At 38.0% G+C, this 25,296-nt stretch overlaps 1 protein-coding gene across 25 annotated transcripts in view; it reads left to right on the forward strand.

The window, feature by feature from the left end:
• Nucleotides 1-24,018, forward strand: part of CD46 (CD46 molecule) — a 43,172-nt gene extending 19,154 nt beyond the window's left edge. The window contains exons 6-17 of one of the 25 annotated variants that reach the window (XM_045087036.1): nucleotides 6,344-6,526; nucleotides 6,919-6,963; nucleotides 7,043-7,087; nucleotides 7,167-7,211; nucleotides 7,291-7,335; nucleotides 7,444-7,488; nucleotides 8,612-8,665; nucleotides 13,128-13,181; nucleotides 14,610-14,645; nucleotides 15,180-15,234; nucleotides 15,820-15,852; nucleotides 18,720-24,018. In XM_045087036.1, coding sequence (XP_044942971.1) covers nucleotides 6,344-6,526; nucleotides 6,919-6,963; nucleotides 7,043-7,087; nucleotides 7,167-7,211; nucleotides 7,291-7,335; nucleotides 7,444-7,488; nucleotides 8,612-8,665; nucleotides 13,128-13,181; nucleotides 14,610-14,645; nucleotides 15,180-15,234; nucleotides 15,820-15,829 — 617 coding nt within the window. In that variant the 3' untranslated portion in view covers nucleotides 15,830-15,852; nucleotides 18,720-24,018. Of the gene's footprint in view, nucleotides 1-6,343; nucleotides 6,527-6,918; nucleotides 6,964-7,042; nucleotides 7,088-7,166; nucleotides 7,336-7,443; nucleotides 7,489-8,611; nucleotides 8,666-13,127; nucleotides 13,182-14,609; nucleotides 14,646-15,179; nucleotides 15,235-15,819; nucleotides 15,853-18,719 lie in introns of all 25 variants that reach the window. The other 24 variants (XM_045087035.1, XM_045087029.1, XM_045087028.1 and 21 more) reach the window with 24 other exon arrangements.
• The last annotated feature ends 1,278 nt before the right edge of the window (nucleotides 24,019-25,296 follow it).

Genomic DNA, 25,296 nt, shown 5'->3' on the forward strand with positions numbered 1-25,296 from the left:
AAGATTGGGACATATTTCCCAATATATTTTCCCAGACATATTTTCCCAACATATTTTCAGACCACAATGCTCTGAAGCTAGAACTCAGTCACAAGAGGAAATTTGGAAAGAACCCAAATACATGGAGTCTAAAGAATGAATGGGTCAACCAGGAAATTAAGAATTGAAAAAATACATGGAAACAAATGATAATGAAAACACAATGGCTCAAAGTCTGTGGGACACAGCAAGGGCAGTCCTGAGAGGAAGATATATAGCAATACAAGCCTTTCTCAAGAAACAAGAAAGGTCTCAAATACACAACCTAACCGTACACCTGAAGGAGCTAGAGAAAAAACAACAGAGAAAGCCTAAACCCAGCAAGAGAAGAGAAATAATAAAGATCAACAGAAATCAATGAAATAGAAACCAAAAAAACAATAGAACAAATCACGAAACGAGGAGCTGGTTCTTTGAAAGAATTAATAAGATTGATAAACCGCTGCCAGACTTACCAAAAAGAAAAGAGAAAGGACCCAAATAAATAAAATCATGAATGAAAGAGGAGAAATCACAACCAACACCAAAGAAATACAAACAAGTATAAGAACATATTATGAGCAACTATACACCAGCCATTTTGACAATCTGCAAGAAATGGATGCATTGCTACAGACATTTAACTACTAAAACTGAACCAGGAAGAAACAGAAAACCTGAACAGACCCATAACCAGTAAGGAGATTAAAGCAATCATCAAAAAGCTCCCAGCAAAAAAGGGCCCAGGGCCAGGTGGCTTCCTAGGGGAATTCTACCAGACATTTAAAGAAGAATTAATAACTATTCTCCTAAAACTATTCCAAAAAATAGAAATGGAAGGAAAATTTCCAGTTTTATTTTTTGAGGCCAGCATTACCTTGATACCAAAACCAGACAAAGACTGCATCATAAAAGAGAATTACAGACCAATATCCCTGATGAACACAGATGCGAAAATTCTCACCAAAATACTAGCCAACAGGATCCAACAGTACATTAAAAGCATTATTCACCACGACCAGGTGGGATTTATTCCAGGGCTGCAAGGTTGGTTCAACATCTGAAATTAATCAACGTGATACAATACATTATTAAAAGAATAAGAACCATATGGTACTCTCAGTAGATGCTGAAAAAGCATTTGACAAGGTACAGCATCCTTTCTTGATCAAAACTCTTCAAACTGTAGGGATGGAGGGTACATACTTCACTATCATCACAGACGTCTATGAAAAACCCACCGTGAATATCATTCTCAATGGAGGAAAAACTGAGAGCTTTTCCGCTAAGTATCAGGAACAAGGCAGGGATGTCCATTATCACCACTGTTATTCAACATAGTAGTAGAAGTTCTAGCCTCAGCAATTAGACAACAAAAAGAAATTAAAGGCATCTGAATCAGCAAAGAAGAAATCAAACTATCACTCTTTGCAGATGATACAATACTTTATGTGGAAAACCCAAAGGACTCTACTCCAAATCTGCTAGAACTTGAACAGGAATTCAGTAAAGTGCCTGGATATAAAATCAATGTACAGAAATCAGTTGCATTTCTATATACCAACAACAGAACAGAAGAAAGAGAAATTAAGGAGTCAATCCCATTTACAATTGCACCCAAAACCATAAGATTCCTAGGAATAAACCTAACCAAAGAGACAAAGAATCTGTACTCAGAAAACCATAAAGTACTCATGAAAGAAATTAAGGAAGACACACAGAAATGGAAAAATGTTTCATGCTCATGGATTGGAAGAACAAATATTGTGAAGATGTCTATGCCACCTAAAGCAATCTACACATTTAATGCAATCCGTATCAAGATACCATCAATTTTTTCCAAAGAAAAGGGACAAATAATCCTAAAATTTATATGGAACCAGAAAAGACCCTGAATAGCCAGAGGAATGTTGAAAATGAAGCCAAAGTTGGTGGCATCACAATTCCAGACTTCAAGCTCTATTACAAAGCTGTCATCATCAAGACAGTATGGTGCTGGCAGAAAAACAGACACATAGGTCAATGGAACAGAATAGAGAGCTCAGAAATGGACCCTCAACTCTATGGTCAACTAATCTTCAATAAAGCAGGAAAGAATGTCCAATGGAAAAAAGACAGTCTCTTCAACAAATGGTGTTGTGAACATTGGACAGCCACATGTAGAAAAATGAAACTGGACCGTTTCTTCACACCACACACAAAAATAGACTCAAAATGGATGACTCACCTCAGTGTGAGAAAGTAATCCATCAAAATCCTTGAGGAGAACACAGGCAGCAACCTCTTTGACCTCAGCCATGGCAACTTCTTCCTAGAGACATCACCAAAGGCAAGGGAAGCAAGGGCAAAAATGAACTATTGGGCCTTCATCAAGATCAAAAGCTTTTGCACAGCAGAGGAAACAGTCAGCAAAACCAAAAGAAAACTGACAGAATGGGAGAAGATATTTGCAAACGACATTATCAGATAAAGGGCTATTATCCAAAATCTATAAAGAACTTACCAAATTCAACGCTCAAAGAACAAATAATCCAGTCAAGAAATGGGCAGGGTGCCTGGGTGGCTCAGTGGGTTAAGCCGCTGCCTTCGGCTCAGGTCATGATCTCGGGGTCCTGGGATCGAGTCCTGCATCGGGCTCTCTGCTCAGCAGGGAGCCTGCTTCCCTTTTCTCTCTCTCTCCGTCTACTTGTGATCTCTCTCTGTCAAATAAATAAATAAAATCTTTTAAAAAAAAGATATCTATAAAAAACAAGAAATGGGCAGAGGATACGAACAGACATTTCTGCAAAGAAGACATCCAGATGGCCAACAGACACATGAAAAGGTGCTCCACATCACTCAGCATCAGGGAAATACAAATCACGACCACAATGAGATTCTGCCTCACACCGGTCAGAATGGCTAAAATTAATAAGTCAGTAAATGACAGATACTGGTGGATTTGGAGAAAGGGGAACCCTCCTACACAGTTGGTGGGAATGCAAGCTGATGCAACCACTCTGAAAAACAGCATGGAGGTTCCTCAAATAGTTGAAAATAGAACTACCCTACGACCCAGCAATCATACTACTGGGTATTTACCCTAAAGATACAAATGTGGTGATCCGAAGGGGCATGTGACTTGAATGTCTATAGCAGCAATGTCCATAATAGCCAAAGTATGGAAAGAACCTAGGTGCCCATCAACAGATGAATGGATAAAGAAGATGTGGTTGATATGTACAATGGAATACTACACAGCCATCAAAGAAATGAAATCTTGCCATTTGCGACAACGTGGATAGTTAGAAGTATTATTATGTGAGTGAAATAAGTCGATCAGAGAAAGACAGTTATCATATGATCTCCCTGATATGAAGAATTGAGAGGCAACGGGCGAGTTTTGGTGGGTAGGGAAGGAAAAAATGAAACAATTGGGACCAAGAGGGAGACAAATCATCAATCTCACAAGTATCAATCTCACAAAACAGACTGAGGGTTGCTGAGGGAGACGGGAGGGAGAGGGTGGTTGGGTTATGGACATGATGGGACGGTATGTGCTATGGTAAGTGCTGTGAAGTGTGTAAACCTGGCGATTCACAGACCTGTACCCCTGGGACTAATAATACATTATATGTTAATAAAAAATAAGAAATTAGAAAAAATTAGTTTTATCTTGTATTACAAGATGTCTAAGAGTTCCAGCTACAGGAACTGGTAGAGCAAATTGTAAAAGACTAACCCTCTCCCAAGTAAGAATGGTAAACTCTGGACAAAACGTATTTTAATAATAGTGTGTAAGGCTGTAAAGAGTGGCCAGAGGCAGGGAGACTCTGGAAGGGATTTGACTCTTGGAAGAAAGAACCACTGAAGGGCAGCAAAATATGTACTCTATTGAGGTACATGCGGAACATTCTCCAACACCATATTCTACAAAATATGGTAGTTTAAAAAAATTTTAATTGAAATCGTGCAGAGTGTAATGTCAGATAACAATGAAATGAATGTAGAAAACAAAGATATATAAAAAAGCCCCAAATACTTGAAAATTACACAAGACACTCAATCCATGAGTCAAAGGAAAAGTCACAGGAAAATCAGAACATGCTTTGAATTGAATAAAAATAAAGAGCACAACATATCAAAATACCACTCTTTGTGCAACACAGCAAACCAGGAATTGAGCAGAACTATCTGAACCTGATAAAGATGCCACAGCTTGCATTATATTTAATGATGAAAGACTAATTTATTTCCCTCTAAGGTAGGAACAAGACAAGCACGCCTGCAATCACCACTGTATTCAGCATTGTATTGTATTCAGCATTCAGCAAGAGATGGATATAGGAACACACTGGAAAGAGGGAAATAAAATATACTATGTTCACTCATGAGATGATTAGGTGGTAGAAGATTTGAAAGATTGAAGTTTTAGCAAGGTTGTGAGACAGAAGATCAATGTACAGAAATCAACTCTATGTCTACATACTGGCAATAAACCATTAGAGAATGTTGATGTTTCATTTAGAACTTCAAACTTGTATAAATACTTGTGTATAATTCTGACAAACGTGCAAGATTTGAGTGACTAAAAACAGCTAAACACTTACTAAAAGAAAGACTATCTCAATAATATCAATAATAGAAATTCAGTAACATTAATTAGAACACTCTGTATAATAAAAATGTCATTTCTTCATAACTGATCTTAATATTCACAACCCCAATAAAACTCCCAGCAGAATTTTCTGTATAAATTGACAAGCTGAATCTAAAGTTAGTCTGAAAAGACAAAGCAAAATATTCAAAGCATTTTTGCTTTTGGTTTAAGGACTTAATTATAAAACATAGTATGAAGCATATTATCAAGACAGTGTGGTATTGTTGAAAGAGTAGCCTTATACAGCAATGGAATGGAATAAAGTCCAGAAATAAACCCTTCCAGGTGTGTCTAGTTGATCTTAATCACAGTTTACAAACAAATCAATGGAAAATGATAAAAATACAGGCATATTTAGACATGCATATTCAAAAATACCAAAAAGAACCCTTAACTCGTGTTAGTTTAATATAAAAATGTTTACTCCAAATGGATAATAGACTAAACCTAAAACTATAAAAGTTTCACTATAAAACAGAAAATGTGACCTAGCCAGAGATTTAAGTATAACCATAAAAGCTTGATCCTTTAATGAAGAAATAAATTAATGAAATAGACTTTTTAAAAGTCCGCTATGTCTGCTCTCACAAGACACTGATAAAAGAATTTTTAAAAATTAGCCATGGACTGGAGACAAAATATTTGCAGAACTCATACCTGATAATGGATTTATATCTACAATATGTAAAGAACTCTTAAAATGCAATAATAAGGGAGGCCTGGGTGGCTCAGTCAGTTAGTGTCTGCCTTTAGGTCTGGTCATGATCCCAGTGTCCTGAGATCAAGTCCCACATCAGGTTCCTTGCTCAGTGGGAAGCCTGCTTGTCCTCTGCCTGCTACTCCCCCTGCTCATGCTGTTTCTCTTTCTATTTCTCTGTCTCTCTGACAAATAAGTAAAATCTTAAAAAAAAAAAAAAAAGCCCACAATAATAAGAAAACAGCCCAGTTTTTATTTTATTTTAATGGGCAAATGTTGAATGCCTCTGTTTCATCAAAGAAAATATATGGGTGTGAAAAGTACGTGAGAAGTTGCTCAATATCATTAGAATTACAGGTATGAGGCTAACTTGTATTTCACCTATGTGCTCATATACTGGTTTACAGCAGGAAATGTGTTGTTTGATCTCTGGATTGCCGGCCAAGATGTTTGGAAAATGCTGCCCTAACTCCATTGGCCTTTCTCCATTTGTGTATGTTATTGCTACCTGAGAACTTCCTTTTTGCCTCTCTTTGCATGGCTGCCTGCTTTCAACTTCTAACTTTGAGCTCAAGTATTGCCTTCTCATAAGGTGTTCCCCAGCTTCTAGGAAAGCAGTGTCAACATGACCTTGTGAAAAATCCTAGAACAGAGGGGGATTTAAGGTTGCTCTTGAACTTACCCCAGATTTCTATGTGGCAGTCAGGCTTTCTCAAGCCTTGTCAGTAATGGGAAAAAATACGGGAAAGCCAATAAACTATAATGCTAGTCTTTCTAGGTGGAAAAAAGTTACTAGATTTCTCTAAATTTGAGGACTAAAATGTTTATATGCATACAGATTTCTTTGGTGTTTTTAAATTTTCTTTTATTTAACACCTTGCCTTTCATTCCTTGTATGTCTCTTCCGGCAGGAAATTACTTCGTACCATTTCTTCTGTTCCTGTGTTCAAGCAGCTTTCCATTAATTCTGGACTTTCTTTCCATTTCAGTCGTCAAATGTCCATTTCCAAACCCTGAAAATGGAAGACTGTTATCAGGATTCAGAAAAAAATACTACTACAAAGCAACAGTCACATTTGAATGCAACCCGGGTTATTACCATGAGGGTGAGAACACAGCAGTCTGTGGTAGTAACAGTACTTGGGAGCCTGCGAAGCCAACGTGTCTTAAAGGTACAGTAGGTGTCACTTGCCTTTTTGTCTTTTTTTTTCCTTTTAATTTTGTTTCCTCGACATTAAATAACAGTGATGCCAAATAGTTGAATAGAAGCAATTTTAGTATTTAACTCTGTCTTGTATGCATTTCCCTGACAGATGTATGACGGAATTCACAAAAGAATTCTGCTGTGTAATTTTCTGTTTTCATAGGGGCTTTGCATGTTAGGTATGTCACAGAAGTATATACATTTCTCGTTTGGCTTTTTTTATGTGCAAAACTGAATGGTGCCATTTTTCAGAAAACTGAAGCATGGAAATTTTTACCTAAATGAGTTAAGAATGGAAGGTATGCTTCATAATAATGGAAAGAAAGCAATAGTTCCCAGTCTGCGTTATTTTTTTTCCAGTGCTCATTCCTTCCAGTACCAGTCCTCCGATTTTGAATCATACAGGTTTAGTAACTTTCTGCTTATATTTATCAAAAATCAAGTCTGATCAAGCTGATCAAGTCTACATTATTTTTTTTTCCAGTGCTGATTGCTTCCAGTACCAGTCCTCCGATTTTGAACCATACAGGTTTAGTAACTTTCTGCTTGTATTTTTCAAAAATCAAGTCTGATCAAGCTGATCAAGTCTACATTATTTTTTTTTCCAGTGCTGATTCCTTCCAGTACCAGTCCTCCGATTTTGAACCATACAGGTTTAGTAACTTTCTGCTTATATTTTTCAAAAATTAAGTCTGATCAAGCTGATCAAGTCTACATTATTTTTTTTTCCAGTGCTGATTCCTTCCAGTACCAGTCCTCCGATTTTGAACCATACAGGTTTAGTAACTTTCTGCTTGTCTTTTCCAAAAATCCTTTAAATTCCTGGTGCACATGCCAGCAATAACTCCCAATCATTTGATGCATCTACATTATTTTGTTTTCCAGTGTTGACTCCTCCCAGTACAAAACCACCTATTCCAAGTGTCTCAGGTTTAGTACCTTCCTGCTTATATATTTCAAAATCATCTAAATCTCTAATGTTTTACATGCATTCATTATGCTCAGTAATGAAAGGAAGAAGAACATACTGGTAGTCATTTTTAAGTTGTTAACAGTCCCCAAAACGGATTTGCCATAGCATACAGTTAGAAACAGGTATGTAAAGGTGGGCAAGTTATGGACTCCTCAATGTGTATGTATTTGTAAAATGATTTTAATGCCTTCCCTAGTGAGTGCTGGTAAACTTTTCATGGGATTCATTTGAAACAGCACAGTCCCTCGCATATGGGAAGCTCCTAAAGGTAGCTCATATGATATCACTTGAGTGAGTATTAGTGAAGAGGAAGGTCCTTGTCTTCTGTCTTTAACATATATATTTTCTGTGTCTTTTACTTTGCTGTTTTATTCTTTGTAAAAGGGATCTCTCGGGCCCTTTAGGGTGTCTTCCTGGTCCAGAACTGTTTCAGTTGCTGGACTGCAACCAGTTTAGTTTGGTTTTCAGTGTTGGTGTTGGTGCTGGGTACTGGAATTGGTTTGTTTTGTTTTGTTTTTGTAGCACAGTTTAAACTGGGGCATTTCTGCTATCTCCAGAGTAAGACCTGTATTTCCATTCTCCACCCCCACCAAACTCCTTGTTTCATAGAATTATTCTTTTTCTTTTTACTGGGCATTTTTATTTAGGAATAGAAAATAAATTTCATAGCCACTGAAGGCAGTAATAGTCCTTATTCATTGACATGAAATGAGGGATTTCTTGCCAGTTCTGCTGATAAGCTACTCTGCTTAAGAACTGAAAGATTATTTTGCTATGGTTGGAAGGAAATATTTTCCAGATTTCAAAGTTGCTATCTCTGAACTCCATTATTGGTATGACTTATTGTCATTTAGCTTCCGGGATTTCCATTTTAAAATACAAAGCTATAGCAAACAATGTTACACATACATTCTCATGTACTTGTGCAAATAGATATTTAGGTTAAATTCCCAGAAATAGAATTACAAAGTTTAAAAGGTAAATATTTTTCACTTTGAGAAATAATCTTTTAAAATCAAAATTAAATCCATAATTTTGTATTAATAAATTTGGTGAATTGAAACAAATTAATTTTTTCAGAACCCGAGTCTCCTCATACGACTATGCCTCCGAGTTCAACAACTACACCTCCAGGTTCAGCAACTCTTTATCCTACTGCTATTGACGCTGGGGCCCCTGGTGGCTCAGTCTGTTGGGTGTCTGCCTTCTGCACAGTTGTGATCTCAGGGTCCTGGGATTGAGCTGGGTCCTGCTTCCTGCTCAGTGGAAAGTCTGCCACTCCCCTTGCTTGTGCACATGCTTCCCTTTTTCTCACTCAAATGAATAAATAAAATCTTTGGGAAAAAAAGTTTTATAAAGTGATGGGTTAAAAATGATGTCCTATATTAATTTACATTTTCTTAATTATCAGTGAAGCTGAACTTTTTTTGGTCTGCCTTGTTTTATTCATGCCCTTTGCTCGTTTTTCTATTAGGTTTCTACAATATTTTTCTTGTTGATTTGTCAGAACTCATTATAAATGAAAGTATTGTTATCATGAAGTGAGTAAGTGTTTTCTAGGCTTTTTTTCTTTGCTTTAATTTTACTAGTCAAGTTTCTTTCAAGATTTTTATACTATTGGATATAGATTGCTTTTTGTAATTTTAATATGTAAGTATACGAATGTAAGTTTATAAAATTTCAAACTTTGCAAAAGTATACAGAATAAAAGATGGGTTCTTACTCTTTCTCTAGTCTATTACCTCAGTTAATCACTTAATAGTTTAGGGAGTTAATCACTCTTAGTCCATTACCTGACTTAATCACTTAATAGTTTAAATAGTAAACTTTTTACCTGTTTCTGTATATAAGTATCCTTTTCTGTGTAGTTACACATATTTTGGTATAAATTTTTACTTCATTCTTGAATAAAAGTGGCATCATGCTGTTCATATTTTTCTGAAACTTGCACTTTTTCCACTTCCTGGATTAGTGTTGTATTCAGATTTATTTTATCCCATCCTTTTTAATGGTGACTTTAAGATATGCCACAGTTTAGGGGTGTGTGGGTGTGTCAGTTAAGTGTCTTGCCTTCAGCTCAGGTCATGATCCTGGAATCCCAGGATTGAGTCCCAAAGTCCACTTCTCCCTCTGTCCCTCACCCTGCTTGTGCTCTCTTTCTCTCTCTCAAATAATAAAATCTTAAAAAAAAAAAAAAAAAAAAGAGATATGCCACAGTTTATATAAACTGTTCTCCCATCAGGGGACTTTTATATGTGTATTTTTATACTAACAGGTAGTAGGGTGTATTGCTCTTATCCTAATAGCTATGTGTGTTTTGCCTTAACCTTTTGGTCTTCCCCATGCTGAAATATACAGTCATTTCAACCATGCATTCTGATTGATTTGTTTGCATTTAAGTCGTGGGTGCATCTGAAATTCATTGTGGTATATGGTGTGAGATAGGGTTCCACTCCACCCTACCCACTCCGACCCAGTGGCGAAGTAGGAGCATCTATAAAATAAGTTGTCCTCTCTCCAACTATTTTCAAGTACCAGTTTTTATTATGAAATTCATGAGTGTTCTAGTCATTCTCCAGTACACTTGAACTCTACATCCCTGAGCCAGTACCAGATCATATATATATATATATAATTTTTTTTTTTTACTGTTAGTGTTTTTTTTTTTGTTGTTGTTGTTGTTTTTACTATAGTATAGTGTGATTAATTTCTGGAAGAACACTTCCTTCTCAGAAATGTTTAGGCTATTCTCTATGTTAATTTTTTAAAAGATTTTACTCATTTATTTATTTGATTAAGTGAGTAGAGGGAGCAGCAGAGAGAGAGGGACAAGCAGACTCCCCACTGAGCACAGAACTCAGTGTGGAGCTCGATCTCACCATCCTGAGATCATGACCTGAGCTGAAATCAAGAGTCAGATACTTAACTGACTGAACGACCCAGGTGCCCTTGAGTGTTAATATCTCTGAATAAACTTATACTACCATTTTAACCACTTGAAATGTACATTTCATTTACATTTAACACCACTTTAAGTGTACATTTCAGTGGCATTAAGTGCATTTACATTATTTGCAACCATCATTACTATCTGTATCTCCAAAATGTTTTTATCATCTCACTTTGAATCTTTATACCTATTAAACAATAATTCTCCATCTCTCTATCCTTCCCCAGCTGGGGCAGCCACTTTTATACTTTCTGTCTCTATGAATTGGACTATTGCAAGTACCTCACAGAAGTGGAATCATTTCTGGCTTATTTCAGTTAGCATAATGTTTTCAAATTTCAACTATCTTGTAGCATATATGAGAACTTATTTCTTTTTCTGGCTGAATAATATTTCGTATTATGTACCACATTTTGTTTATTCATTCATCTGTTCATAAACATTTGGGTCATTTTTGCCTTTTGGCTATTCCAAATAATGTTACTCTGAATATTAGCATTTGAGTAACTTTTCAGTTTTGGCAGTACGTATACCTAAGAGTAGAATTATTGGGTTATATGGTAATTCTTTGTTTACTTTTCTGAGGGACAGCCATACTATCTTCCACAGTGGCTACCCATGTTATAGTCCCACCAGTGATACACAAAGATTCCAGATTCTCCACATCTTTGCCAACACTTGTTCTTTTCCGTTTTTTTGACAATTGCCATCCTAATATACATGTAATAGTATCTCATTGTGGGTTTTTATTGTTGTTGTTTGTTTGTTTTGCCTTTGGGGGGGTTGCTGAAATTATAACCCTGAGATCAAGACCTGAGCTGAGATCAGGAGTCAGTCAGAAGCTTAGCCTACTGAGCCAGCAAGGCACCCCCCTCATTGTGGTTTCTATTTGCGTTTCTCTAATGACTAGTGATAGGTATCTTTTCACGTGTTTATTGGTCTTTTGCAGATCTTTGGAAACCTGTCTGTTCAAGTCCTTTGCCCGTTTTTAATTGTCTTGTTTTTCCACTGTTGAGTTTTAGGAGTTCATTATATATTTTGTGTATCAGTTTCTTATTAGGTGTATGGTTTGCAGATGTTTTCTTATTCTGTGTATTGCCTTTTCACTCTCTGCAGTGTCCATTGATGAAGTCCAGTTTTTCTGGTTCTTTCGTTTCCTGTGTTTTTTGTGTCACATCCAGGCAATAGTTGCCAGATCCGACATCACAAAGCTTGTTCTGTATGTTTCCTTCTATGAGTTTTATGCTTATAGCTCTGTGTTTAGTTTTGTATCCATTTTGACTTAATTTTTATGTATGCTGTAAAAGTAAGGGTCCAACTTCATCCTTTTGCATTTGGATATCCAGTTTTCTAAGAAGTATTTGTCAAAAATTTTTCCCTTTCTCCGTTCAGTATTCTTAGCACACTTGGTGGAGTCATTTGAGCACAGTCATAAAGGTTTATTTTTGAATTCTCTGTTCTGTTCCATTGGTCTATGTATCTGTCTTTATGCCAGTACCTCTCTATTTTGATTATTGTAGTTTTATAGTAATAAGTTTTAAAATCAAGAAGCATGAGTCCTCCCAACTTTGCACTTCTTTTTCAAAATTATCTTGGCTATGAGATACTGTAGGAATTATGGGGTTTTTATTCTGTTTTTCTTGTTTCTGCAACATGCATTTCAAGATGGTTTATGGGGTTTGCATTCAATCTGTAGATTGCTTTGTGTAGTATTAAAAGTTTAATGATACTAAGTCTTCTAATTCATGAACATGGGATGTCTTTCTATTTATTTATATCTTCAGTTTGCTTCAGCTGCGTTTTGTAGTTTTCAGTGTGTGAGTTTTTCACCTTCTTGCTTGTTTTATTCTTGAGTATTTTGTTTGTTCTTGAGCTATTGTAAATGGGATTGTTTTCTTAGTCTCGTTTTTCGATTATTTATTTTTAGTGTATAGAAATACAACCATTTGTTGTGTGTTGATTTTGTGCCCTGCAGCTTTGCTGAATTCATTTATTCTAATAGGAGTGTTTGTGATCCTTACAGTTTTCTGTGTAAAGGTCATGCATGTCATTTGGAACAGGGATCATTTTATTTCTTCCTTCCCAGTTTGGATGCTTTTTATTTTTTTCTTGCCTGGTTGCTCTGACTAGAATTTCTAATGTTATGTTGCATAGACGTGGAAAACACAGGCATCCTGTCTTGTTCCTTGTCCTGTCTTGGTCGTAAGCGAAAACCTTTCAGTCTTTGACCTTTGAGTATGATGCAAATGACGGCCTTTTCATAAATGGCCTTCATCAAGTTGAAGTTTCCTTCTATTGCAGATCAATATCTAAATTGTTTATTAAGCCCCCCAAATTTTTACTGTTAAGTAGAATCACATTGAATCCATATTTTAACAATTAAATCCATAATTTTAACAATATACTTAAGATATAGTTGGTTACAGTACCACAGAATATTATCACAGGAAATATTACTGGACAAGAAGAACCATGGTCACATACAAATTTGTATTATGATGCCACCTTTAACTGGAGGAAAAGGAAATTATAAGGGTTTTTATACAAAGGTGAAAAATCAAAACCTATGACTTTAGAGGTCTTTGAACTTTATTTTTTCTTTTTTTTTTTTTAACTTATTTCCTTGTTTTGTTTTTTTTTTTCTAGGACCTCGCCCAAACCCTGGTGATGACACAAACGATGATGGCCCTAAGACTTTAGGTACTATTTTGGTTATTATGAAATCTTAGAGTTCTACGTGTAAATATCATATTTCAGTTACTTATAGTTAGAGAAGATACAGCATGTGTGTCACAAATTGGTAAAATTTGACACTTGTTATTTTAATAGTGTAGATACCATAGTAGAGGTAAGCAGCAGTCTTTGTAAACACATGTATAAAATATAGTTTTTAAGAGGTGTTCCCCCAAAATGATTCCTAGTAGGGCGAGGTACCTTCCTTAAATTCTGTAATTATGTATAGATTAAAACACATAAAATGTAACTTGCTGTCCATGTGGTAGTGTTATTTTTTGATGGCAGTTTGTAGATCAGTTTTCTTTCTACTTGTACCTTGTATATATTAAGCCTTAAAGTACTACAGATTGGATTAATTTTTTTCTAGAATATGCTAGCGTGGCAAACTTTATATAGGCCCACATAGTTCACACAATGTACGTAAAAATTTAAAAAAAAGTATAGTTGTGACAGTTAAAGATTTCTTGATAAGTAAATGAAGAGAGCTATCTATTACTTTTATTTATATTAGACAGGTATAGTAAGGTTAACCTTTTTATAACTTTAGGCCTGTTATATTTTCCCTCTGAACACTGTAGTCAGACTGTCATTGTACAGTAAAAACAGTGCCATCTTAAAGTGCTTACGAGCTTGATAATTTTTTACAAAATGAAAAGATCAGACTTAAACATGATATTTTATTCATTGACTTTCAGAAATTTAGTATAAATAATGGCAGTTTAGAAGTAGAGGTGCTCCTGACATCATTGCTAAGCATTAAGATTTTGTGGTATGATTAATTTCTCTTTGGGTAGTCAAAAACGCATGTTTAAGTTTCTGTGCATTATTTTCATCCATGTGCCTGGTATTTAGAATCTCCTTGGTAATGAGGATTATGTCTTGGTTTTAGGGGGTGGAAGATAGAAGGGGTTGATGATAAGATAAACTATTACTTATAGTTCTGCAACTAACATCTGATGGATAGAAATTTATTTGTGGCAGTCCACAAGCCCTACTTTTGTAGAAAAAATACGAATTCCCAACAAAATCACAAATGATAGAATGAATACTGAACTAAACCAACTACAATGGAGTAATACATTTTGAAACAGTTTTCTTCTAATCTGCTGAATTCTCGTTGTCCTAGTAAGCGGTGCTAACCTGGTAACTACAGCACAGAACAGTCAAAAGTGATGTTCCTGTGAAGAGTCTTACAAAGCTGAAGCCAGAACAGGGATCCGATTCCAAGAGTTACGGAAAAAAATGAGTCGGGCACACTAGTGCTCATGCCAAAACTAGACCGAGGAGCAGCTTCTCTGCCTTAGCGTTCGATGATCTGATCAACATTAAATGCAGCTACCTCCTGGGACCCTTGGGTGCTCAGTCTTGAAACTGTTTTCATTTTTTTCTCAGGTGGAGGCATCATTGCGGTGATCGTTGTTTCTGTTCGTAAGTAGCCCCAACGTTGGTGCCACTTAAATAAGAGTGTTACTCTGAAAAAGTGCATTATTTTTAAATTTATATAATTAAATGATTTTTAATTTAACTTTTCAGTTGCTATAGTTACATAGCTTGAAATGAAGTCCACCAGTCTAGAACAGCCTGACCTTGGTATGACACACTGCATTTTGCTGGCGATTGTGTAGTCTTTTTTACTGTACGTGTCCGCTTAGTCACAAACCCTGAATGTTACATGTGTTTTCAGGATGATTGGGCATGAGTTTGTGTCCCAGAGATGCTTCGGGTAATTTTCTAAACGAAGCAAGCATTCTTCTCTGGCTTCCTTTGGACTAGTCCAGTGACTCCAGGAAATGGGCTTTATTTAGATAGTAAGAGTCAAGGGAACATGAATAGATAGGTGCTTAAGTAAAGTAACATTTTATAACGACTGCAATACAACCAGCACTTACTTATTTCTGCTGCTAAATCTTGAATTTGAAACCCAGCTCTGTTACATATTATTTTTTTCCTGGTTTCTTGTAGTTGCTGTTGTTGTGGTAGTTGGCGGCTTCCTGTGTTATCGACACAAGAAGAAAGGGTAAATAAAAGCGTCTTCTTCTAACTCATGATCCTGCTCACTCTTGACATCCTTTCGTGCAGCTCTTCTGTTTGTCCCGCATACTGCCTTTCCAGAAACTGTGCCTGCATGAGCGCCCCATCCCGTTTGCTCGTGTTTACTGAAACCGCCTCGGGCTGCTGTTAAGGTCCCTTCAGTCAGAGGGCTCCCTGCAGAGTGGCTGCAGCTGGTAGGGCTGCAAGAAACGTTTCAGTGGGATTTGAGATTTAAGTTGTGTAGCAAATCATGGACTGTTATGGGGCCTTCCCCACATAAGTTTACCCTGCATCCTACATTGGACTAGTGGCCAAGATTAAATTTAGAACCGCTCACTGTGGAGGCTTAGACAGTTGTACTCCTTGAAATTTTTAAATTACATGGCTTTTGTCTGGGTAACTTAGGTAATTGTTTCCATGTGTCTGGGTAACTTAGGTAATTGGAAGAATCTATGTAGGTTCTCATTCAAATACCCAATTTGATTTGTTTTTATGTTATTTATACATGTTGAACTGGGGAAGGAAAAGCAGCACTATTTGATTTCCCTCTTATGTTCTCTCAATTTACTAGGTTGAAGTAAAACGGTTGGGGTTGCTGACAGGGGTAAGATTTACAAAGCACCTCATTATTAACTTTATCTGTGTTTTAATCTATAAAAATGAAAAGTGGGGAATCTTAAGACAGAAAAAAAGTGTACAAATATATGTCTTCTGAGCAGAGTAGGGTTTTTAAGCATCAAACTTAAATCTTAAATAATTTACAGTTTGCAAAAGACTTGAAATAAGTCCTGGATCATAGACCAAATTAGGTGCTTTGAAATTTCTGATCTTTAGTGATTTATTTTTTCCCTGTTGCTTTGAGAAGAGCTTTGAAATCAAACTAATGATTTGAAGACTTTTGGTATTCGTGGTTTTATGGAATGTATTTCCCCATAAATTAATATCTGGCTTAGACTACTGTAATAAAAGTACATTATTTACTCATATAAAGCTCAGGCTTTTAAAATATTACTTAGTTATTTTTTTAAGATTTATCAATTTAGGGACACCTGGATGGCTCTGTCAGTTAAGCTTCTGCCTTTGGCTTGTGTCATGATCCCAGGGTCCTGGGATTGAGTCCCACATCGGGTTCCTTGCTCAGCGAGGAGCCTGCTTCTCCCTCTGCCTCTGCCATTTCCCTGCTTCTGCTATCTCCGTCTGACAAATAAATAAAATCTTTAAAAAAAAAAAAAAAAAGATTTACTTGAGAGAGAGAGAACATGCACAAGCATGAGGGGCAGAGGGAGAAGGAGAGAGATTCCCAAGCAGACTCCAAGCAGAGCGTGGAGCCTGGCCTAAGGGCTCAGCCTCACCACCCTGAGGTCAGGACCTGAGCTGAAACCGAGGGTCTGAAGCTTAACCAACTGAACCATCCAGGTGCCCCTACATAGTTATTATTTTTAAATACTCATAGTGCCTTCATTTGAGTCTTCAGTCTTATATTTGTCGAACAATGATATGCATATTTGATTGCTAAGTCAGCAGTATATTTTTTAAATTACACATCCCTCTCAGTAGGAAATTGCAGAGAAATATTTTTGCAAGTCCAAAAGTTTTGTGTAGAAGTAGGTTCTCAAAACAAACAAAATAGCTCCTTGCTCCTTACTATTACTTTGTGTACAACAACATTGCATCAGAATACATACAGGTTCCTTAACAAGTGTTGATGATACTCTCTCTGGCTACCGGTTATTGGGTCCTTTAAAGTTGCAGAGTTACCTGAGCAGTGAACCCCGGGGGGAAGGGTTGTTGTAGCATTAGTGATCTGAGATCCCATGTCTCATGAGCTCCCACTGGTGGCGACACCCTGACTTGCCAGGCTGGAGACTACAATCAGTGCACCTATATTCTTGAAATGTGAAGAAATACTATCAAACTTAATGGTAAAACTTCTTTCCCTTTTAAGTAATTGGATTTTCTAAAGATGCCACATCTGTGTGTATGTTTTTAAAAAGTGTGTGAGCGATGTAGCTTTATATTGCATTTAGAAAAAAAAGAAAAAGCTAAGATTCGAGTTATATTCTTTGTAGTGCCTAATACAGATCACCTTTCTCCCTGAAACTGAGTGTAGTTGCCTGAGAAACTTGCTTACAAGACTGTAAAGTGCTCTATTTCTAGGGGGTAATTCCAGCAACTCTCTCTGCTGGGCACTAGGCACAGACTGTCCCAGATGGCTGCTGGAACTTGGTACAAAATGGATTTTGGTGGAAACCTGTATTTCTGATGACTTGGGAACAGGTCACCTTTCTGCAGCCTCCATCCCAAAGCACAAACATTGTGGAAGTCCTCACGTTTCAGGTCATCAGATGTCTCTAGGTTGTTCGATGAATGTGGGCCCCACACGACGGGTTCTGCTGTGGTCTCTGTTCTTAGTCTCAGCTAGAATAGAATGGGATCCCCAGGGCATGTGAAATGGGCCCTTTTCCTTCAGTTTGCTTCTAGAACTCACTTGCCACCAGGCTTTCTCATCCGGGAGTCCGCGCCCCTTGCCCAGTGCTTTGCTACTGCTTGAGTCCTGTCTGGCTTCTCATGACTGTGTGGCTCTGGAAAACAGATGCATTTGCCTGGCATTAATGTGTTCACATGTGGGTGGTGATTTTTGTTTCATAAATGTATGATTTTCTGTACTCTGGTGACATCATCCCGGGAGAAGCCAGAGTTTGCTGAAGTCCATTAGAATCATTTACATACTTTATGTATTTTTTTACCGGTGATGAAGCAGTTTTCCCATTTTTTTTTCTGTTAAGGGTATTTATTATTTGGTTTAACTCAGACCGATTTTTACAATAATGACTGAGCCAGTTACTGTAATTTTTAAGCTGTCAGTACTTTGGTGAAGGTTATAGAGGTCTGGGATGTCCTCCATCGAGTGGCCAGATCGGGCTGTGGGGAGAGGGGTGACAAGGGGCAAAAAACGGAAGGATCACATCAACTTGAACCTTTTTCTACGTGGCTCTCAAATTCTTGAGCTCTCAACAAACTCTTCAGACAATTTTAAACAGCTAATAGATAAGAAAGGATTTTGTAGTTAGTCGAGAAAGCAAACTTTAGATCCATCCTAGGAAAATGGGGTTTCAGGTAATCAGTTTTACGGAGGTCTTCCCTGGGGGGGAAGCAGATGTGCCTCGGGGAGAAACTGCTCGATGTGGAAGTCAAGATGCATCTGAAGATGTCTGCTTGTCATAAAACTGACTTCTCCGACAGTGTTCCATGGATCTCATATGTGCTCTGCGTGTTCCTCTGAATCTAATGTGTGAGAGGCTAGGACCCTTTGTCCTCACAGAGAGTTTACATGATTTGCATCAGGCTAAATAGTTTCGGGGGTAAACAGATTGCACAGAAATTTAGAATCTGTTCATCTGTAACCTAGAAGACCTCCAACATCAAAGTAGCTGTTTTTTTTTTTAAAGATTTTATTTATTTACTTGGCAGAGATCACAAGGATGCAGAGAGATAAAGGGAAGCAGGCTCGCCGCTGAGCAGAGAGCCCGATGCAGGGCTCGATCCCAGAACCCTGAGATCATGACCTGAGCGGAAGGCAGAGGCTTAACCCACTGAGCCACCCAGGCGTCCCTCGAAGTAGCTTCTTGCACAAATTTCCTGTTTCAAGTTCCTAATTGAGAATCAGAAAAGTTGTCATTTATGATTCTGTCAGCTGTGCGTCCATTTTTCCTGTCATTGATTTTACACCACTTATTATGCTGCTCTGCTGCCTTTTGGTTTGATGTGACTGTTTTATTCAGCCCTTTCCCCTTCCTCTGTTCAGCACATACCAAACTGGTGAGAGCCATAGAGAAGTAAAATTTAATTCTCTATGAGAATTAGAGATGAGAGAACGGTTTGCTTTTATCATGAAAAGGTATTGGCTTTGTGTGTTTCTTTTCAGAGATGTCCTTTCTAGAATAGAAAATAGTCAATGAATATTTAGATGTCAGTACTCTGAACATATGTTGGCAGTAAACATGAAAGAGGACACTGAGATTCCTATGCCCTTCGCTAAATTATTGATGTTTTTGTACCATTCCTGTTTTAAATAACAGGTCCTGGCAGGCATTTACTTTGACATAGGCTCCAACTGAGTAATCTCCCCGTTGTCCTTTTATCAGATTGCCAGGCTTCCTTGACCTCCTAATAGCTATGATTCCAAAAGTGCAGGAATTTTTTAGCCCAGTGGGAAGAAATAGCATCTGTACATTTTAAGTGCAGGGAGGAAAATGACCCTTTCTTAGAAACCAAAATATATTTTACTTAATTTTGTAGGAAAAAAAGCATTTTATTTCAGATTGTAAATATGGAATTTAAAGGCATTTACCTGTTTTCCGTGAACAGGATATCTGTAGTGTATGAAAGAGAAACCAACAGAAAAAGTCCTTAGATTTTGAAAAACGATGAATTGCCTTGCTTTAGACCCTCTGACTCCATCTACCTTGTGTTGTTGAATGAAAGGAACTGGAAGCCGTCCTCTCTCTGTGCCAGAATGTGTGTCTCCACGGCCGGGAAGAGAGAGAGACGTTATCCCATCACTTATATTGTGAGGTGCTACCCCACCTTACAGTCAGGAGTCTGGGAGCAGACTCTACAGAGGCCAATAGGAAAGGCAGTTTCTCGGCAAAAGCAGAGTGCTGTCTGGGGTCAGACGAGCACAGGGGGAAGACCCACCATTCCAACCGGAAGTGGCAGGACGCGCCTCCCCAGTCCTGTGCACCTTGGTCTCTCAGAATTCCTTTGAGGCTAAGGCCAACCAGGAAGGTAGATTTCAGTCTGTTGTGAGTTTCAGGGTGTCTGCAAACATTTGAAGGTCATATAATGGAGGCTGAAGGTCATATAAGACATCTGTGATCAATAATCCAAGGTTAGATGTTACCATCTTTAAACTGCTTCATTGTTCTATCTAATAAGTGTTACCTTAAAATTTAGCTGAGTCCTTTTTATCTCTCTCGGATTCTGTTTAAAATTCTGTGTGAAGAAAAGGATTCCACCACCACACAAACAAAAGAAGTATCGACTCCAAAAAGTATAAAAAGATGTCAATCTTGGAGAATTCACTAACTGTGCTAACTCACAATATAAAAGGGCTCACAGTAGTCCCCCGGAAATTGCTCGAACACAAGTACTTTTATGACCGTGGTGGCTCATGGGATAGCCTCCCCCAGAAAGAAGTACTAGGGCATCCCAAACTGACAGGGTTGCTCTTAGGTTGGGTCGACATCACTGAAGGGTTCGCTGTGACTTGCAGACTGGTGAACCACTGAGTCATCCATGGGTGGTTTTCATCTGTCCATTCTAGTTATTTTACTAAGGCAGGGACTAGACTTGCGTTTTCCAGTGTAATAGTCCATAGTCTGTGTGGTTACTAAGGACTTTGCAGTAACTAGTCCTGTGTCAGTTGTCCTGTAAGTGTAAAATACACACCAGACTTTAAGACCTAGTACAAAAAATGTAAAATAACATGTATGTTGGGTTAAGTAAAACACATTAAAAATAACATTAATAGCCTCTTTTACTTTTTTTAAATATGGCGTCCAGAACATGTAAAGTTAGCCAGGTCACTCATAGTATATTTCTTTGGACAGCACTGGGCTAGAATAATACATTTTAGAAAGATGAGTATTGTTACCATGAAATTTTGATGTTATCCTTAATTATTCAGGAGAATCTCTTAGAGAAACATATGATCTCCTTGATAGTGAGGGCTAAATGGGGCATTATTGAACTTAAAGGCTGGTGGAATCATTACCTTTTCAAAAGTTTCATCTCAGAGCCAGATTTAAAATTTCAGTATTAGGAAAATAAGTGTTTCTCTCCAGTCTTTTCCAGTAGCCCATTTTAATTGAAATGAGAAAATATTTAGTAAGTACTTTGTAGCATACCACTCTATTGTTTTGAAATAAAAAAATATATAACAGGGATAGAAGGGTTTCTAGAGTGAAACTAGTTATACATTTGAAATTATTTTTTAGAAATCATTTATTTCCTAGTTCATGTACTCCTACTTTTATTTTTCTAATTGTCAATTTTCTAAATAGACTTTGGAATTGAATTTATGTACTTAATTATGTTTATCTGTGATACTTTTTACCTCGCCTTATAGGGAAAGAGAACCTGGGGCCGAATACCATGCTTATCAGGTTAAATCAACTATGCCAGCCGATCACTAAAAGGTTTCTACACACTGGTAAATCCTTTGAGATCTACAGTAAATTCACACAGCTTTATGGAAAACAGTACAAATGTTCCTCAAAAGATTAAGAACAGAGAATCATTGGATGATCCAACAGTTCCACTCATGGGTATATATCCAAAGGAAACAAAATAACTGTACAGCACTCTTTTCACTGCAGCATTATTTATAAGAGCCCCAACGCAGAAACAACCACGGAGGGAGGCATTCTAACAGAAAACATGCTACGCAAATATGGCGGCATACTATTCAGCCATAGAAAAGAAGGAAATCTTGATGTTGAGGGCAGAATATATGGACCCTCCAGGCATTTTGCTAAGTGAAATAAAAGTGAAACAGAAGGACACATACTGTAGGATTTTACTTGTTGTAGAATCTAAAAACAACAACCACAAAAAATGGGAAAAACTCCTAGAAACCCGATTGGTGGTTGCTCCGCGAGGGGGGGTGAGCAGAATTGGGTGAAGAACGTCAAAGGGGACAAACATCCAGTTTTAAAATTAGCAAATACTGGGATAGAATTAACGTGTGGCCTGGTGACTTTCAGCAGTGCTGCTATATTGTATATTAGCAAGCTGTTAAGAGTAGATCTTAAAAGTCCTGATCAGGAAGACAAACATTTTTGTAATTGTGGTGCTATCAGCTAAATTCTGTGGTGAGCATTTCACAGCATATCTTATCAGTTCAGGCTGTACACACCTTCAATGTATACCATGTTACATGTCAGTTACGTCAGTAAAACCAGGAGGGGAAAAAAAGGGTTCTATAAAAATCATTGTCTAGGTTTTTTTTTTTTTAACTCAGATAAGTGCAGTCGTTAAGCCATAATGCTAGCATTTTAATGTGGTTTGAATGCTTTGATGCTGCTTTGAACAGTGTATGAATATGGGAATGAACTTCTGGCCTGTTTTCCCTTAAATAACATCTGCATTTATAGGACAACTCAACACAGTATCCCTGGTAGTATTTAGGTGGGAAGATAAGTTTTTTAAATGAAATACCCAAATTTAGAGAATTGTGCAAGATAAATTACATATTATTTGTAAAGAAAGTGATTTTGAAATCCTTTTTGTTCAAAGATTGAGAAGTCTTGATTCACTCTTTCAACAACTCTTAAGATGTGTTTTATGTATTGTTCTGTGTAAACAGCCTTACAAATATGTGTATTCTACTTTGGCCCTTAACATTAAAAATGGGAACACTGAAAATTGGGATTTCGAGCAAGTCTGACTTCCTTAACTAAGAATATTATTGGAAAATACTCTGAATGGGGGAGAATTCTATATATACATGTTTTTAACTATTTGTAATTTTCATGGTGATTTAAGGAAGTTATAACATGTACAGACCTGTGCTTCACTTTTTCAAGCATCGGCAGTCTGAGACATGCATGAGGGATCAGATCCGTTGCAAACTCCTGTACAACATCAGGGATCCAGCGCTCACTTAGCAAGAAAGCCAGCTGGTGCCAGAGGGAACACTGTGGCCTTGCAGTTTCCTCTAAGAGGATTCTGCTCTTTAGGAAAATTTGATTCCACTCTAAATTCCGGCAGGGGGCCCTCTTCTCCCGGTACTTGAATGCAGAGAGGTCTTACTTTAGACAAGGCTGTGTAAAAGGGGTGAGGTTTGCAGGAACGTGGCCATCGGAGAAGCTCAGGTTCTCTCAAAAAAGCAGAGTAAAGACTAAGGTGCGCGTTTCAGAGGAGACTGCCTGCTGTTGGTTGTGCAGAGGGACAGAAAGAGCCAGCAGCTGAGGTGGCAGTGGATGCTTGGTTGGGACAGACTGTGGCCCCTGCGTCCTCACCCCAGGCAGGGTCTCCTTAAGAGAAGCCCAGAGGGGCAGAGGAGGGACGGCCACTCGAACTCACATGACAGTTGTATGAGTTTCATCTTGCACTTGGATGGTTAGTAGGGCCCATTCGGCAAAGAAGCATTGCCCCGAGAAGGATAAGGTTGGGAAAACAGCGCAGAGCAGCTAAGTCCTGTCTGCAGATGAAGGATGTCTGTGGTGCACTGTCCGTGTTCCTTCCCTCTGGGATCCGCCAGCTGGAGCAAAAAGAAACGGGAATTCTGAAATCAGTGCGGAGGGGAAGCCGGACCCTCCCCAGCAGTACCCTGCCCATTGCCGCCTACTCTTCGGGGTGGGGGGGTAGCACTGCCTCAAAGCAAGGGATGGCTGGGCCCTTTAACGGGCCGAACTGAATCTTTTCAACCAAAGATTGTTATGCTTTCAAAAATAAATAGACTTGTACAGTAGTTTCTGCTTCAGATTTAATTTTCATTTTAGTAGATTTATATGGAAATTGTTATATATGTGTAAAAATAAATTACGCTCTTTGTCAGGCAACTTGTCAATCACCTAACATAAGGGGAAAACAGAAAGTTTCTGTAATGACATAAAAACGTGTATGTAAATTTACAAGTTTGCTGAAACTGTAAGAATGTATTTGCAGTGAAATGAGACGTCCCATGTGTCGGATCTTTATTGCTCATTGTTTTGAAATCTGGATCTTCAAATGCTGCAAAAAATAAAGTGTAGATTGGAGACTTTTCCCGTGTGATGATGTGTTATTTCCAGCGTGCTTGATCTCAGAGGACATGTGCTTGCCCCTGGGGCCCAGCTTCCCTTAGCATCCCACTCCTGCTCGGAGGTGTTCAGCCACAGCACGTGACCTACAGCATCAAGTCCCAAGTTGCTTCATGTGCTCCCTGAAGGCTTCCTATGATTAAGTCCCAGGTTTTCTTCCTAAGATTTCTCCTCCTGCTGCTCCATGTACTTCAAATAAGCTGCATCCGCCAAGCAGACCGTGCGCCCCAAGTGCTCTGCTGAGTTCTTGGTTCACAGCCACCCGGAGCCCTCATGGTCCCGCCAGGTCCTGGGCATCTTCCAAGGCTCAGCTCCCACTGCCCACCCACTGAAGCTTTTCCTGATTCGCCCAGCTCTCAGCCTCTGTGATCTCCCAAATCAGCCTTTGTGATTGCCCAGCTTCACTACACACCACCTCTGTATCCCTGCCTCTGGGAAGGAGACGCGCCTTCCTCATCACTGGAGTGCATGGGTGTGGTCAAGTACAGAAAAGCCCAAGTCCCAGCAATGAAAGTATAAAATTTGATTTGTGTAACTAATAAGGGGGTTTGCTTTTGTGTATGCAGAAAACTTCCTGGTCATTTTGCAGATTTGAATAAACTCAGAGTGTTAAATGTTTGGGATCAGGTCTCAGTGTTTTGCACTATGTTGCACAGGGAATCGCATGAGGTACCAGCCCCCTGGGCTTTCTTATATAAGTCACCTGGGGTGGGGCCTGGGCATAGGGATTTTTTTTAAGCCTCCCAAGTGATTCTAATATACAGCTAAAGTTAGGAACTTCTGCATTAGTGATTTATAAATGTACAATGGCAAAGTAAAGCTTACTTTTTTATAAAAGAAAATTAGAGTTTTATTAATTCAGTCTATTTAATAAATTACAAAATATATTAAGACTTAAGGTCTTATTACCTGGCTAACCAAACAAGGCTCTGGAGCAAACAAGAAACTGAAGCAATCTTTACAATATCAACACTTGATATAAATTAGGTTGTCTATAAATAAGGAAAATATTTTACAGATTTTATTGGACCTTGAGATTATAATGTATTTTTTAAACTGGCATCAAATGTAGGAAAGTTAAGATTTCTAACAAAGTATTCTGTGGGAGTGCTGCAGTGACATGGGATAAGCTGGAATTGTTAAAGAATAGTCTTGGTTTAAGGAAAACAGGCAACTCCAGTATTCTAAAATTTAGTAATGCGTGATAGCTAGGCTGCAACCAAGAATGAACTTCCTCACAT

Source organism: Mustela putorius, unplaced genomic scaffold (genome assembly GCF_011764305.1).
Source record: "Mustela putorius furo isolate JIRA1106 unplaced genomic scaffold, ASM1176430v1.1 tig00001012_pilon_pilon_pilon, whole genome shotgun sequence".
In the NCBI taxonomy this organism is placed as follows: domain Eukaryota; kingdom Metazoa; phylum Chordata; class Mammalia; order Carnivora; family Mustelidae; genus Mustela; species Mustela putorius.